This window comes from Neodiprion pinetum, chromosome 3, assembly GCF_021155775.2.
Source record: "Neodiprion pinetum isolate iyNeoPine1 chromosome 3, iyNeoPine1.2, whole genome shotgun sequence".
Classification (NCBI taxonomy): domain Eukaryota; kingdom Metazoa; phylum Arthropoda; class Insecta; order Hymenoptera; family Diprionidae; genus Neodiprion; species Neodiprion pinetum.
In genome coordinates this window covers 24731810-24749339 of record NC_060234.1, presented here as the reverse complement: position 1 = coordinate 24749339, position 17530 = coordinate 24731810, and the positions used below count along the sequence as shown (strand labels likewise).

Below are 17530 nucleotides of genomic sequence, written 5' to 3'. Positions count from 1 at the left end.
CAACCCTGTTCTATATGCAATTCCGAACAGAAACATTCCGATACATTTTCAATTTAACGCAGGCATAAAGAAATGGCACGGATTCTCCAAAATCGCAATACAAAATTCGTAGAATGCATGCCATTTCTTTATTTGTGCATAAAATGAAAATGTCTTCGAGTGTCTTTGTTTGCAATTGCCTGTAAAACGGGGCTGTCAAGTCCTTTTTTGCGTTTGAGTTACGTGAAATTGGATATTTAGAGATACGTACGACTCTGTCATTTCCCCTTGAGATATACGTAGGAATAGAAAAAAATCGAAAAGAAAATGAAGAAACGCGTTGTAAACGGGAACTGGAGAATAAATCTGTATATGTTGAAGAAGCCAAGAATAAGAATGAGAATAATGTGAATGAAAAAAATTACGAAAACGATCACCGGAGAATTAAGGCGTGTTACCTGTAAGTGTGGAGTTGTTAATCGTGTTGTTTGCCGTGGAAATGACCGATTGGCTGGTGACTGTTGTGGGACAGCCAATTGTGGAGGCAGTCGTTGTTGAAGAGTTATTTGGCGATAGGGCAGCCGTTGCCGCCTGTGCCTGCGCCTGTTGTTGGAGATTATAATTCCACGCGAGCAGCATCAGCTTCAGCTTGTCCGCGTCTTTCATGAGCGCGCCTGCCGAAATTAAAAGTGCCGATTGGTTTTCAGGGTGTTCATCAACAATAAAAGTTTACAATTTATTATAGAACTGCGAGTTACTGGATTAACGACTTCTTCACACACCGAGAAGTCCTTGCTCGTACGATAATTGAATAACACTGCATTATGCAGCGTGGTCTGTCTCTAGGGTTGAACCGAGTCTTCCGATTTTTCAATACCGATTTAATATCTCCCCAGGAAACTTTCGATCGAAACAATTGATCGCTTTTTACGGTAACTGACAGTAAAAAAAAAAGAATGAAAACAAAGTTAATAACGGTAAAGACCGATGCCGCTAATTTTTAAGGAAGAAATATAAATAACGGTGCTGAACTTTTACACGATCGGAATCCTATAAAGGCGAAAATTAAAAAATAGGGTCAAGTTGAAGAATTGAAAAACCGAACAAATTAAAATTCTATAACATGTGCGCAAATTATGACTCGACGAATTTCAACTATATGTAAAACACGTCGTGTCAGAGCAGATTTTTCAGGGTTCGTACGAGTAAAGACTTCAAGTTACATATTGTAAGAGATACTTAGTATCCTCACGTCAACTTAAACTAATAATTAGTTTCAGCTTTTTGATAGAAATATAATTTGGGTGCAGGCAAGCTCATTGAAATTCAGGGATATGTTTATGGATAAGATATATTCTCGGTGTTACGTTACCGTACGATGATTTACCGTGTTACCAAATACATAGGTATAACTACGTTAATTTTCACTAATTAAATCCTATGTTACAAACTGCCGGGTGTCGATTAATTCGTGAAATAATATTAACTGCAACGATATAAAGCAATCAACGACAGCCCCTGATCTTTGGTAAATATAAATATACATGTATACAAGGGCAATATATGCAATTAATCACACGCGCGTGTAATTTCTACACGTATTTACAAAACATTGGATTGAATTTCATGGCTAACAATAAACGGCCGATAGACAGGCATCTGGCTCTCTGATTGTGAATTGCGAAGTGGGGTGAAAAAAAAGTGATTTTATTTTCCGGATCGAAGAGTGTTTTTTTCACAATTACCTCCAGACCTCGAATAGTGAATTTGCAGATGGTGTGACATCTAACCTACACTAACCGAAGCTAGCTTAATGCATTTATATTGTACAAGTATCGTGTGTGATGAATGAGTAATGCTAATGATTATTGTGAGCAAATAATATGTTCAGCGCGAAAAATGAGAAACAGATTTCAAATGATAATTTTTTAATTTAAATCAGTGCAAGAGTCAATGAAACGCTGAGCCTGACAATGAGGTGATTAGTGTGGCACAGAACATCCGCCTTGAGAAGAAATGCTTTTCGAAAGGCTTTCAAGTCTGAAGAAGGTCAAGTTTTTTCAGTTACAATATCATGGTTACAACAGCCGATTCCTCAAAATGGGTTGAAAAAAATTAACCAACTCAGTTCGAATAACCGCAGTGGGACAGTTTCGAGGCTGAAGAGTCATTCGAAAGCCGTTGATCACGTGTACAAGTATTCGGAATATAAAAATTCCGACTTAGATTATCGTAACAGACAGTGTAATACTAAAATTGCCAATAGAAATTTTCACTCACTCGAGTAATGGTCATCCTCGGAGATGTCTGATGGTTCTGGGGTGGAAATATTCTCCTGTAACCAGAAAGAGTAAGTCTTTGATTATCGATCGCAGATGAAGATTCGTGGTTAATCGGTTCTACAGAAGACAAAATCCATTCAAAGCTTCCGCGTAACGTTTCCGTCTAACAAATTTTCCGCCTCTTCGTTCATCAATCGCATCAAATCGTCACCAGTTTTATATTATACCAAACAAAAAACATCGAGAAAAGAGGAAATGAAAATAATAGTGCACGCACATATAAAAATTTATGTCGAAATCCAAAATCAGAGACTGCGCTGTCACAATTGACGTGTCAATAGATCCAAAGCGAAGTCCTTTTAAATTTATGCAAAACCTCAACATTTCTGTCGCTGAATATCTTTCGAAAATTCGAAAAAATCATCGCGCTGCGTCGTCGTAACCAAAATTCAATTCGCGACCAGTCAGCACCTGCAATCGGGCCCCGCTGCCTGTCACCTAAATGGTTTACGCATACCAGGGCGGGGATTACTTAGGACCTTCGACCCTTGTAACACTCGGTGAAACGAACCGAGCCTCGGATGGCCAGCGGTTAACGGGTGTCCGGTTAAAATGCATGGCAGTAGAACCTGCGGACTGTTTCGTAACGCGCCCAAGTTGTGCGGTCGAACTGCAGGCGGACGGGACGCAGTCTTTGTATCTGTGTCAGGTCTCGTGTTGCAACTTCAGAAGGTCGACTGGTACGATATAGACACACGTACTACAGACACACCTACGAGGCGCAAACGGACGCAAGTATTTCACACGTGATTACTCCTGCTACATCCATATACGACCTCATCCCGAACCGCGTCACATGTATCTATGCATGCGTACGTTGTACAGGCAGAACTTTGTTCACTTGATCTGAAAATTTTCATTCGAATACAGGACGGATGAAATGCGACCGTTTTTGACGATTCTTGACTTTCAAGATGCAATCTTGCCGTCGATGTTATGCTGAGAAATCAGGAATCTTGAGTGCAGGTTCCCCGCGCGTATTATCGTCTTAAGAAAAACCCGCGGGAGAGACGGGAAAATTTGTTTAATAACCGGTAAGGAATTTATTGAGTGAATTCTTGCTTGTAAAGATTTTCCCCGCCGCACACAAGGTTGAGCTTCTAACAGCAAAGTCCGTATAGTGAGCAAATAAATGTAGCCATAGCGAATATTAGGTTTAGGAATTAAAAAACTCCGTGGTCTTACTTTCTCCCTTTATTTGCGCTTAAATTTTTTCGTTTTGCACAATTGTTTTACCGAGAATTTTGAATTTATATATCACGTTACGCCGTATCCGCGTTATACGTAACTACCTCATACCAACAAAGTAATTATGCTAATGGCGGTACCCAGAGAAAGGTCCCCTAATTAGCCTGATGGAATCCAAAACGTCGGTGCTCTCCCATGTCTTAAACTTTTCGTGCGCTAACGACTGTCAATATGTACCTATTAACGATGTGTGGCGGTGCAAACTAGGATATACGAAAGTCCATCGCAATCCTTAGGTTTGGCTGGCTACACGCTGCCTTTGCTGGTTTCCAATATAAAGAAAAACGGAGAAGGTAATTGGTAAAACGTAATATTTCGCATGATCCGGTTTGGTTAGAATACAGCTCTATTAAATTGGCTTACAGCCAACTACGTTAGAACGATTTCAAATAAACATTAGATCGAAAATCCACATGTTCACCAAAATTGAGTAAAATTGGGTGAAGTTCATTCGACTATCATTGCACAGTGAACGAATCATTACTCGATTTGCTATAGCCGGACACATACGTCTTTATTCACGTTCGCCAATTTACAAAATTGAGTATACCTACCTACGCAAAAAATATATAAAAATATAGAAATTCAGGTATGAACATACCGCTGAACATGAAAATTTTGAATCATTACTCTTCTTCATTTTGAAATTCAACAAATTGGATTTTCGGATCGTTGAACTTTCGACTAATATTTTGATTCGAAACCTCGAATGACATGGAAGAGGAATAATTGGTATTTACCGCTCGTTTGCCTGCCGCCCAATTTTCACCTTTAGCCGTTTCTACACACATAATGCAGCGTAAAACGGGAGCCCGTAGCACTAGGCATTACATGTAAAATACCTAATCTGGACAAAAGGACGGCGCGTCCCGAGCGCGGCACTCTTTGGACTCGGGGACTCAACGGACGTCATCATATCCAGGCATATGTGCAAGCGGCGACCTGGCCACCATGATAAGAATTCAAGCGCGTGTAACGAGCTGAACACCCGACGCTCTCACCTACGCAGAGACAGCAGCAGCAGCAGCAGCCCCACGTCCGCCGGAAGTCCCATGATAAGCGAGAATCTCTCGGTACACGCGCGCAGCTCCCCCTCCCCTCCCCCTTCTGTAATATACACCTACAAATCACGACACAATCGGACGCTGCTTGTCATCCTTTGCTCGATTGCAACGCATCCTTCACTTATTGGTCAGAGCAATGTGGTGTGTGTGTCGCGAAAGCAACCGTCACGTGAGAAAGTAAGAGCCGGAGGGTCGAGGATCTGAGGAAAGAATCTCGAAAGCTTGGTTCACATCACGCCGTACTTTTAAACGCAACTGATTTTCGGTTTTGGCGCCGCGAACGTTGTCGCCTATTTAAACGCCTTTCACTTTCACCAAGTTTATATGCTTCCACGAAGTTTCGTATCACTGATTGGCTAAGAAAGAGTTCCATGATTGGAATCCTTCCGTAAGCTGATGATAGATCGGAAGTTGGGATTATTCCACAATATATTTTTACCCTGAAAAATAACCACCATTATTAACGCCGATAAGAAGTTTCGAAAATCGAGTCAAATTACATTACACCGAAAGTCTTACACCGAAGTTGCTTGGTTTCATTTGAAACCGTGCTCGACGATAAACTGACTGTACGAGTGTCCTTTCGATATTGACAAGCCGCGTAGTATCGTCGTCAGTACATGGAAATTAGCTATAGTTAAACACAGGCCATACTCGCCAGTCTGCAGACCTTGATAGCTGTTTCACGGAAAAATATTTGAAAAGGTCGGTTTCAGTGGTTAGTGTAAATAAATTTTATGGGGACGGAATGTATCAAGAAATCAGCAGTCAATTTCACACCCTAATACGACACCGCAAAATTTAAACTCAATACACACGATAAAAAATGTCACAACTCTGCTCTAAATTCAAACTCTTTTCCAGAGTTTCAGACCAGACTTATTCTCAATGTTGCTTTTTTACTCGTTAACAGAGAATAACCACTATTTTCCGGGTACATCGAACTGGATCAGGAAAAAAACCATCAAGTTTTGCCATTGATCGCTAAGTTCCGTTTCTAAACAAGCGGTTCATTCTGATTTCTTGCAGCCGTGATTCCACCACTTGTTGCTATTTAACTCCAACCAATCATAAATTAATAGAACTTGATACCTACAAGTGGCAACTTGAGTTTGCGGTCAAACTTGATCGATCAAAAGTTTAGATACATAGAAGAACACCTTTCCCGGTATTGATACTGACCAATGTTTTATCCGATACAAAACAGAGTAGAACCCGACTAGAGAATTCCTCTTACATTCGTCGGTTTAGTATGTTTTCGGTAGTGAGCTATGCTTCAGGAAAGTGCAAAAATATACCAATTACCGTTGAGGTCGAGTAAACAAGTAACGTGACGAACGGTGCAGGTTATCACGAAGGTGCGAGGATAAAAGCGACGAGACCAAAGAAGCGTAGCTCCAGGCAGGTTACAGAGGAGTTCGATGGTTAGGGGAGGTGGGAGAACGAGGAGGAGACGCAGGGGAGAAACGGAGAACATTTGTTTAGTTGGTAGCAATTAAGCCACTTGGTGGCAATTGTTTGTCGCTCAGCAAAGAATTCCGCTCCCACCGCGCGCGGCGTCGCGTCATGTCGCGTAGCGGCGTTACGAGTATACAGCGACTCTTCGGCCAGAGTACGACGGGAGAAGGAGAGAGAAAGAGATAGCGAAGAAGAAGAGAAGCGGCCGACACACAACAATCGAGGCGATAAAGGCGAACGAGTTGTCGGGGTTAAAGTTCAACTTCCCCAGTAGCTGACCGTGCCTCAGCCAATCGGCGCCTCGGGCTTTGGACTAAGACAAGGGGCACCGGGAGGAGGACGAAGAAACTCCCGGGGACCGAGTGTCTTTCGGCTCTCATCTGAACCGAGGGCGAGTCGCTTTCTCAGACCCGTAACAGCCTCAGCCTTTCTGCAGCAGGCAATGCGCTGCACGTGGAGAAGGTGAAACCTAAGAGCCAGGCTTCTCGGCCAGGTCGACGAAGAGGTACCACAGGAAAACCGAGAACCGACCTCGGCTTATTTTTTGTCAACTTTGGCCTCGAATACGGTCTTAACGAAGAAATGACTGCAGGCAAATGTCGGTCGCCTCTCTCTCTCTCTCACTTACTGATTGCAGTTCTCCAATCCTCTGTCACGCCATGTCACACGCGGTTTCGGGCTTTTTTCAAATTTAACACTAATTCTTCGGTTTCGCATAGCTCTCCGATTAGCTCTAGCGGTGATCGATTCGGTGTAATCACATTTTAACGGAAGAGAGCCAGAGAGTTTGTAATCTTTCCTCTGTGACAAGTGGCCTGCGACCGATAAATAAGGGTAAAGATTACACAAACGTCATTTGGCAAACTTCGGCATTCTAATCCCAACGATCACATACTTGTACCGGCATAGTATAATACTTACTTCAACCAAGTACGAAGTTTGTGAACATTTTGAATCAGAGAGGGATCCAGAATGATTCCCTTTTCATTTATTGCTTGATACCGATGGCAATCGAAAATAAAAGAAAAATAAAAAAAAAACCTCCGAGAATCTCTCAAACGATAAAATTTTCTCTCGTCAATTAGCCGCTTCATTACTCGGTGTGGATCGTATTTCGATGAAGCGTACCAAGGCGGCAACGTCTTAAAGTCGAGTGGACTTTGACCAAAGTGATCACGATGACCCGTTCCCGCGTTTTCCCTGGACCTATGTATATCGCTAGAGATTCTGACATTACCAGCACGAGGATAGGTTTTCACAGCTAGTGCGTTAGCACTATTCATCTAGGTGAGATGTAGGCACATAAGTGTCATAAAATTTCTCCCCCCGATCAAAGTCTGCACACGAACGATTCTCTAGCCCCCATCGAGGGGGTAGTCGAAGTGCGAGGGTTACGTGACGTGGCCGGGATCGCATATTGTGGGGGAGGGTTTCGGGGAGAACCGTGAGAGTATCGCCACGGGGGGAACTCGTTGCGTTTCGTTCGAAGGGGCGTACGTGGGTAGTCGCGATGGGGATCCGGACACGCACGTGTGGGCACTAAAAAAAAAGGAAGAGGAAAAGAAGGGACGAAAAAAGACACCATGGAACGGAGGAGAACGCGAACTCGCGTCCGTGTGCCGCATGTCGAAACACGCAAGGGTAACGAAGAGGCGGTAATGCAGCAGTGATCGTCGTCGGCATCGCGGTCGTGTTGTAAGCTGCAGTAGGTATATCGCCTTCTACGATCTAAAAATCAGCCTTATCCACCTTTCCACCTCCACCTCCTTCTCCTCTTTCCCCCTCTTCGTCTATCTTATACCGGCTATGTTAACCGCGGCGCCAAATCAAAGCCAACGTGTAACGGGTCGAAGAATGGGTGAAGGGGCGCCCACACGTTTAACTTCCGGGAAGTCGGTGGGTCGGTCGTTCGGTCGGTCCCTTGAGGGATAACAAGAAAAAATAAAGTATAAAAAATTAACTTGAAATAAAAAAAAATAAAAAATAAAAAAAAAAAAAAACACCGAGAAGTCGACTTACAGAAAGACAAAACGAAGATATACGCTTGTAAAGAGAGAGCCCCCTTTTATTCTGGGAACACGGGGTATAACATGGGAACCGGCACGAGAAACGACGAACGGTGCGACGCGGTGCGTCTGCTGCCCCGTTGCTCCGACTTGCCCGACTACCTTAGTTGACCCCTTCGCAACGAGGGACAATTGGGTGTAACAGTCTCCTCTCTCTCTCCCATCCGTCCATCCGTCCATCCGTCCACCCGTAAACTCTAGCGCACACGCACGCACACATACGTACGTTATACCAGATCGCACAGCTCCTCTCTTCTTCGTGTGCAACGCTGCGCGCTGTCCATTATGCCTGTCACGTGTAGCAGTGCGCATGTGCGCGAGCGATGCAATGCGACGCGATGCGAGGCGAGGCAAGGCGAGGGCATCGCGAGGTTACTTCGCGTCGCCCCGGTCGCCCGTGTGAGGCGGTGTTGGGGTGAGGGGGATGGTGAGGGGGATGGGGGGGGGGACCATAAGACGCTAGACGAGGCGAACACATGTGGCCCCTCTCCCTCGTGCAGGCCTCCTCGTCACTTCTCCCTCCCCCTCCCCCCCCCCCCCCCCCTCCCCCGGGCCGTTCTTTTTCCCTCCGCCGCTTACTTAGCCGCTTCGCGTTGCCACCTCCCGCGTTCGTTGTGTTCCTCATCGAGTGTGTTCCGTTCCTCTCCTGGCTACGGTTCGTCGTCGTTGGATCGCAGCCGTGGTCGCCGCCGCCGCCGCCGCCGCCGCCGCCGCAGCGACTCTCTTCTCCCAGGCCAACGAACGGATAAACTCGTTCCCCTCTCTCTCTCTCTCTCGCGTTCGTAAACTCTGTCCTGTTTTCGCTTGATCATCTTACTCCGCTGGTGCAGGGTACGATTCGCTGTGCGATACGTGTGCGGACGTAACGTACACCGTGTATGTATACGTCGGACGGACCGACGTGACGGAAAAACTCGCTAATGGATGAGACGCGATCCCCGGGCTCGTCATCGTCGCGTATATACATAGACTTGCCAAAAGAAATCGAGAGGCTCTCGAATCCATGCGTCGCGCTTTGGTCTTTACAGGTACCTACACCTATAGGTACGCAGTAAACTTTGTTTTTATGCAGCTTTGACCGATGTCCTCGGTTTCTTCTTCTTCTTCTTCTTCTTTAAAGAGTAAATCAACAGATCCTTTTCGACGCGGGCGGCAGTTCCACTCCTTGATGTACGGCCAAGGGGAGTCCCCCACACGTGACCGACATGGTAGGTAGTCGGGACCGGGGGGATATTATAAAGTATACTTGGCGATGACGTAGCCGGCACCGTAAGAAGAGAGTCTCGGATCGAGGTGTCCGCTTGTCCACGTGTGTGCGTCTGTATGTATACTTGTACGTATAAATACACGTATCGCAACGGTGGAACACATTCGGTGCAGTATGGAAGCCGTGGTTTAATCAGTGTGTACCATCTGCCTACCCCGTCGAGATCTGTTATACGTACGTATGTATAAATGTGTGCTATTTTTTTCAACCCGGCAGAACGGTGCGTCTATTATAAAACTGGGTGTATTTGTTTTGTCAGGTATGAGAAATGAACTGACGATCACGATCCATGATTGGCAATGAATATACCATTCAACGAATTATCGAATTGACCATCGGCACGAGTACCTACGCAGAATTTTTTCATAATTATTGCCTCGAGATTGGTAAAAAACATTTCAGTACACCGATTTTATTGTTTCGCTAACGATAAGTACTTGCAATACATGTGGATGTAAGCTATATTATCAGTGAAGGCACAAAAAAGTTTAATCCAATTTGCACAGCTATCGGTTCATGACTTTTGGTCGGGGATAGATTATTTTTTGTCATTCAGTCGATGTGCTGTGCTGAATCGGTTTCGAACTTCGCAATCTGGATCGCGGAATCGGATTCAACGACCTCGAAAATATCTCGATATCGAACTTGACAGAAATCAGTTGGATAATTCCCAATGTAAGAAACGGAAATTCATGTATCGGCTTCCGATCGACTGGCTAAGGATTAATGGGGTATAATTTTCTAATAACTCATCTTCACTATTACAGGCGTTGAAGGTTCCTCAATAGATTTTATCCATAGCCCGCACAGAAGGTGAAGAATGATAAATAAAAATACCATAAAAATATCAAGTTGTGTATACATCTGTATATATGTAAATACAGTTTATACTTTAGAAGAAATCAGATACTTATCCAATTCTTTTTCGTAATTAGCTCACCGTGCTTTCAACAAGAAAACAAATAAAATTCTTACATCCCACCAAAACCTGCGATTCATCAAATAGAATCTGAAATTCTCTTGCGTTTCGACGCTTGTGATGGTTACATATCTAAGCAATTTTACTTCTTTTTTCTTTGCGACAATAATAATAATAATAATAATAATAATAATAATAATAATAATAATAATAATAATAATAATAGTAATAATAATAGAAAGAAATGTGACGAAATTAAGTCTTTATTGCTCGTTTGAGTCGATAAATTCTTTGCTCGGTTATAGCCGACGATATAGGTATATTACAGACGAAAAGTATCCCGATCCCCGAGGGGGAAGCTGGACCCTCACGCAATGCCTCTGTGTATGCATGTGCGCCTATGTGTATGTATATCGGTTTTTGTATTGTAACGAGACAACACGTCCCCTGGGATTATTCAATTGTAGCCTTTTTGTGAAGAGTTAGGTCTGCTCGTACGCTGAGTTTAACTTTAACTCCCGGTACGAAATGAAACTTTTCACGTATAGGGGCGGAAGGGGCGGTCTTTTATAGACACATGTGGGCTCTCGTATGACTTGCCTATATCCGCACCTACACGTGGCCCCCTTACTCCTTCACCGATTTTCAAACCAACATCGTCAATTGCCTCGAAATTGTGTGCAGAGCCCATATCCATGGCAAACAGCAGTCGGGATATAAACACTTTTACTACCTGCGTGTAAAAAACGAAATTCTAAACCGGAGAGTTGGAGCTCCGAGTTTATCACAAAGAGTTAATGATCCTGGTGAGTTTAAAGATTCAGCTATTATTTGACTTTGTTTCAGCTTCGCGACACGTTCCATTCCGCAAATAGTGAATGTTGATTAAATTTGACGATAATGAAAGTGAATTCAAAGAACTAGACTTGCCAGAGATTTTATGGCAGGATTATAAAATCCACAGCAAGTGCCTAGCGTTTTTCTGTTAAAAATAAAATTGTTCTTGTCGATTCGCGACACCGAACGTAACGTAACGTAACGGATGTACATTTTCTTTACAATCTGATCTGATACATAAAACCGCACATTAGGAACCAGCCCTAAAAATCTAAACAGAATCGATGATCCAAAGGCCTGATACTCTCTTTATAAGTACAGACAAAGAGTTCTAAAATCCCGTAAAACCCCAATGAAAATTTGATGACAGTCCGCTGCGGCAACATATCGACACAAGCGGTACCGCACGAATACCACAATACGTAACAAAGAATCCAAGGATGGCCGTGAAATAGGATGTAAGAGAAGAGTAGTCCGTACAAGGGTATGATCGTACCCGTACGGAGGAATCGAAATGAAATCGAATAAAGTCCTTGGCTACTCGCCAATCAGGTGATATTGTCTGCTAGTCCCAGTCGGTACCATAAGGCGTATTTGTTCCGTGCATCCACCGTGCACAATACGAAAAAGGGATGGAGGTATTGCCGGCGTGTCCATCGTTAAGCAAAGAGTCGCAAGTGAGGGGCGGGGGGTGTAAGGCTGATGCATTCTGAACATTCCGAACCGTTCAATTTGTTCCGCTGCACCCGTCTGAACGCGCGCACACACACACAAACTCACACAAACACACACATTACGCTACATCTTCTCATCACAATGTCTAACTCCGTTTTACTCACGGTCGCTTTGGACAAACTCCAATTCTTGACTTTCGATTCCTCCTTCTCCCACTACTACTCACATTTTTACACGTATACTTATACTTGTAGCTCCTACAGTGTTCACTCTACGTTCTGCACTTTGCTGAAAGCAATGCTGGGGCTGCTGTTGCTCAGACGGAATTTCTTCTCAGTGTTACGCGTCCCTGATCTCCGACCTATTATTTTCTTTGGAAACGAACCTACGATTCCATACGGTTACTCCGAATAATTCGTCGTTGTTCTGATCGAAACCAGAATTTGACTAAAAATATCTGGTCTTGATGTGTATTCGCAAGATACGTCACGTTCATCACGACCTACCCGAAAATAAGTTAACGATGTCAAACCATCTTCACAGTTCAACCTATGAATATTATCAGTATGACATAGCGCAACATTTGACGATAATCATTGTTCATTTTCAATGGCACGAAGAAATTGAACGAGCGTAAATAAATTTTGCGGTACAGTTTCACACGCTGAATAAATCGTTTTCTTTGGTATCGTTCACATTTGTAAAGTTACAACGGCAATTAGAGTATCTTCTTTCGGTACACATACATACGCTTTTATCTCGAACAACGATACGAATATTTCGATTTAAGAAGTTAATTTTACCTACACCCCAAGCGAACGAAGAAACTTTCGCTGCTCGACACTTCCTTAATTCCCGCTGCAAACAGCCTGAACTGTATAAATAACTGAAGGTTTTCATAATTCATCCAATTTTCAATGAAAAAAACAACGGATGAATTAAGTAGAACTCGGAATAACTTTTGCGCGTCTAACTTACTCCTTATACTCGGTTTTTGTTTTATTTTATTTTTTCTCGCTCAGCGCCTCACACGGAGATCATGCGACGATTTGCGTATACAAATAATCGCAAATTCTTCCCACCAACGTAATACAAACAGTTCGTGTGCGTCTGGGACGAAGAGCACGAGTTCAATTGGAGCAAAGATACGTACCCCGGATTATCAGTATCAGGGAACACGTGGCAGCAATTGCGGTAAAATACCCCTCCCGCCCCCCGAGACTCTTCATCTCGACCCGCAATTTTTCCTTCACAGCTTATCAATCGCCGCGCTTTACCGCCAACAACGAACCGCCGGGACCTCTCATCGTCGGCAGCGCAGTTTGACGAAGCAAGTCATTTTATCTCATACAGCTCGCATGCGCCCTTCGGCGGTCAGCAAAGATTCCGTGTGTTCAAAAAAAACAAAAAAAACACCATTTGGTCTTCGGTAGGTTTATTACCATGTATTTTTTTTTCCAACACATCTCGCGATGGGTTGCCTTTTTGTCATCTTATTTCTTCGATATTTTACACAACTACTTGCTGCACGCACGCGTATGTTACACCTATACACGACGCGATATGTAGTTTACATGAATACGGGATCGAAGACGTAGTTCGCGTAACTCGGACAACCGCTCCTCAGTGACTCGTGTCATCTGTCACCGGTTAACGTTCAACGTTAAGCTCGTCTGTATCCTATATAACATCGTGCTAATGTAAATACCTACATACACACTCGCAAACCGTAGGTATTCTCCACATATGTGTGTGTGTGTATGCAGCGTGTTCAAATAAACATACGGGTCTAATTATTACCACTGAACGCGTCCCAAGAAAGGGTTGGATGAAGGGGTGAACGGTACTCGGCAGGTAAACAATTCCTTTTTACAGGTATATTTAAACATTGGAATTAAGGAAACATTCATTCGAGACGTTTTATTATTATTTTTGTTATGTCATTCCGTATTTATACTTGCACGATTCAGTTTATTTTAAACAACTTAGAAGATGCTTTACGTGCGTTGGTATGTATTAGAAATTAAATTGGAAGTAATTATTGGAAACATTTAAAACGAAATTCAAGAAGATTGAAAATAAAAGTTCGAAGGCTCAACAGCGAAAACTTTTAGGATCATTTTTCCCTACGGCATCGAGTGTAAAAAAATTTTCTTAATATTTCTAATCAATATTTGCGACAAAATTATACGTCTTTCACTTCAGCATCGGCTCGTACACCATATAAGCCTTGCGCCATGTATTCGTTCACCGTAATCACATGTCAGTGCAGATACGGATATAATACATGAGCATATACTGCATAAAATAACGAATTCTATTCAATTTGTACAAGATTCGAAACCAGATTATCATGTATATATCTATCTGTGAATTACAAAAACCGTAATATTTTCTTGGAAAATAAATACCATAAGGGTTTGACGGGTGTAAAATTCCTCACGAGCCCGTCCAAAAACGATTACAACAAACTCCTTGGAACCGCTTCAACCTCATATGTGCGCTGCATTACAGAATCACGCGACCAATCGTCGCGAACCTACAGACGAGAAAAAAAAAACCCCGTTGATCACCTCAACACCGTGCGAAAGCCATCGCTAAAACGCGCCGTTCCGTTTCCCATAAAACGTCGCGGGCACGTGATCCATGCAATTGCGTTACGCCTCGCCAGTTTTCCTCTCATACCGGTAGTCGCATGCCTACTCGGGGCATGAAGTCGAGGGCCGCTGTAACGGTTCCCTTGGACGTTCTTCTCTCGCCGCAGTCAGCCCAATCGTTAGTCCCAGCAGCAGCGGTCCCAAATTCCGCAACCCCCCCTCCTCCACTGCCGCACCGTCGAGGAAGAAAATGGGGATGTTTTCCAGCCCTCGCAGGGATCCCTCCCCATCCTGTCCTCAGGCCCCGTGGAGGCGTTGAGGCAACGTGTAGCGCGGCTCCACCGATATCCTCTCCTCCTAGCAACGACGACCCTCCACCCTCCCTTTCCGTTCCGGTCCCACTGGCGTCTATTCGACGCAGACCTACTTGCACACGAAAACATCTCCGAGGTGGAAAACCGACTTATACCAACACCGTCTGACGGCCACAGACTAAGGTCGATACACGCTCCAGTCACTCTGTGCAGCTTTGCTTTACTTACGCTCTATAGAGGAAGATATACGTACACATTGTACCTACACCACCCGAGACAGCGATGGGAACGAGCAAATCTAACCCCAGCTGTGAGCGAACAAGGCTACGAGATCATTCGAGAAGAGGACATGTTTCGTAATGAGGACGATGTTGGTAACGTTACCGCAACGAGGCATGCTTAGGAAAAATTGTTACTTCGCACCTTTAGGAATTACTGAAATTTAACAAACCACCTTAAACAAAATATACTCATATTTTACATAGCCAACTCCTTGATAGTCATTTTAAAATTGCGCAATACTGATTTTTTCCCTGATATTTCGTTACGTTGACGTTGCTATCTTCAGCCTCGTCATTGATCCTCTGAGACGGAGCGTTGGGCGGCTACGGACGTTTACTTATTTTTAGACGATTTGTTCGCGAGTTGTTACTTCGTTTGAATGACACGTATGTATCAATGTACCAGCTTATATACCGGTTCAATAATCTCTGGACAGATGTCAGTGGCGCTTAACGCTCCCGCGAGATGGTAGTTATTGGGAACTACGATACTTTGAATATCGTCCAGCACCTGTTTTGCATTGAGTAATTTAACGTATATTTAGTGCCAGTGCCATTTAGTATCCAGTAAAATTTCGCTGATAATTATTCATTTTGTGTTGAGTTGGGAACACTTTTAAACCCGGTATAAAAATCGTTATACAACTTGCTTCATCGGGCATACATTACACATACCTACCAACAGTTAAATAAACAGTCGCTTTAATTCATTTCGGCCAAGTGATTTCTTCCTTTCGATACACTCCAACTTTCATCGAAGTATCAACACAACTCGTAGAATTGCGAACAACTTGTCACGGTGTGTTTAATCAGAATTAATTTTACGGTAGATCTGTCGGGATATCCAACAAAGATTAAGTTCGATTAAAAGTACGAATTCTACATCATTGAATTGCAAAAACGTCGATTCCGAAACTCTGTTCTATATCAATCGTTCAGACAGCTAGAGACGGTGAAAAAAGAACCAAAGAATAACTAATCTTTGTAGCTTTTCGACCCTTCTATTTACATGACACTTCATCAGCTGTTGATTGTCGATCGGAAGATAATCTTGAATATAAGATTTTTGTTGCGAATGAACATTCATCCGTTCGAATCTTTCGCTAGCTGTACAGGCAATACAGCCCACGGCGGCTTTTGTGTATAGAGCAAAACAGCGAAGGAGAGTTTAAGGAGTCAGGACTTGGAGGCGAGTCCCGAGAGAGATGGGGGGAGAGAGAGACGAGTAGATATAGAAAGAGTGTGCGAGAGAGAATAAGACGGAGAAAGACGACGGAGGCGGGAGTCGAGAACCCTACAAGGAATTAAGAGCTTATTCCTAACAGGCACCAGGCATCGCGCGACGTTGACTCGCGTTGCTCGACTACGGGACGCTCTCACTTAGCAACTCTGGATTCCAATGAGACGGAAAAAATTTGTTGCGTCAAGACGCTCGTTACCCTATATAGACACGTATCCACACCACTTTGTACCAACATGCCGCATCTGGGCCTGTTGCCCCGGACCACGCCAGGCTAACCTCACTTCAATCCGTACCTAGGTATCCCATTTTTTCGATACTCGAGGCTCGGGATGAATTCCAATATCCGAATGACCATTTAAGGAAACGCGCCATTGGCTGTAAAGACAACTTCCCTGGAGATTGACTCGGCGAGATGTTCATTCGCTTACAACCGAATTCATTCCTCGGTACAAGTTCCGTACAATTCACGATAGGTTTGGACGAGGTGTCTGAAATTTTCGCCGAAAACTCTCGGACATTTTAATTTTTAATACAGGTTGTTAAGTTGTAATTTTGCAAACTTGAAGACCTTATTATTACGGTTTTCGATAAAGCTTGGTCAACCAAAATTTCGTATACATTTTGGACGCGAAACTTAATCACTTGGATTAAAAAGTGTTTAACTTCGCGAAGTCAGCAACGTGATCACCTTGCGGCTTGGTCAGTCGGCTAGTGCATCGCAAAATGGCGCTGAGCTTAGTAACAAAGGAGTTAGAAATAAACCAAGTACTTCAAGGTCGTAAATCCGAGATCGCGAATTGCAGGAGTTAGTACAAGATGATCATCGGCAGTCCGCTAGATGTAAGCTTCCGGAGCGCCAACGACTAACTCGAGTTTATACGAGAAAGATTTTAAATTTAAGTGCTTCAAGAGTTTTGGCGTCTGCTGCAGAGGCTACGTTTTCGTTCATTTTCGGAATTCTTCGCCTCCCCCTCGCTTCGCAGACTGCGGCCGTCGCATCGTCTGCTTCGAAAGCACTGCAGCATCCGAAGATTTGACGAGGAAAGAAGTGCGGGGAAACCGGCTGCCCTGCCCAAGTCTGGCGGAGGGGTCGTGCAGCCCCTGGATGCAGGGATTCCAGCCTCCCCCCAAACCGGCAGTTAGATTTTATACAGAAGTTTAACTTCCGCTAGCGAAAGAGTTCGAGGATGGTGACGCGCAAACTGCTTTTCTTTACCCTCCCTGCACGCTGCAATAACCG

The 17530-nt window shown here is 43.8% G+C and overlaps 1 protein-coding gene and 1 long non-coding RNA gene across 4 annotated transcripts in view; one reads left to right on the top strand and one right to left on the bottom strand.

The window, feature by feature from the left end:
• The window catches only part of LOC124213994 (nucleolar protein 4-like), a 61272-nt gene that overhangs the window by 18515 nt on the left and 25227 nt on the right, over nucleotides 1-17530 (bottom strand). For both annotated transcript variants that reach the window (XM_046615901.2, XM_046615903.2), the window contains exons 2-3: nucleotides 2260-2314; nucleotides 438-653 (exon numbers count right to left, since the gene is read on the bottom strand). In XM_046615901.2, the coding sequence (XP_046471857.1) occupies nucleotides 438-653; nucleotides 2260-2314 (271 nt within the window). The remainder of the gene's footprint in view (nucleotides 1-437; nucleotides 654-2259; nucleotides 2315-17530) is intronic.
• Nucleotides 8799-10251, top strand: LOC124213995 (uncharacterized). Of its 2 annotated transcripts, none has more exons than XR_006882038.2 (3): nucleotides 8799-9201; nucleotides 9278-9598; nucleotides 9684-10251. It is a non-coding gene; the product is annotated as an uncharacterized lncRNA (long non-coding RNA). The 2 variants fall into 2 exon arrangements; XR_006882037.2 differs by having other exon boundaries at nucleotides 9278-9602.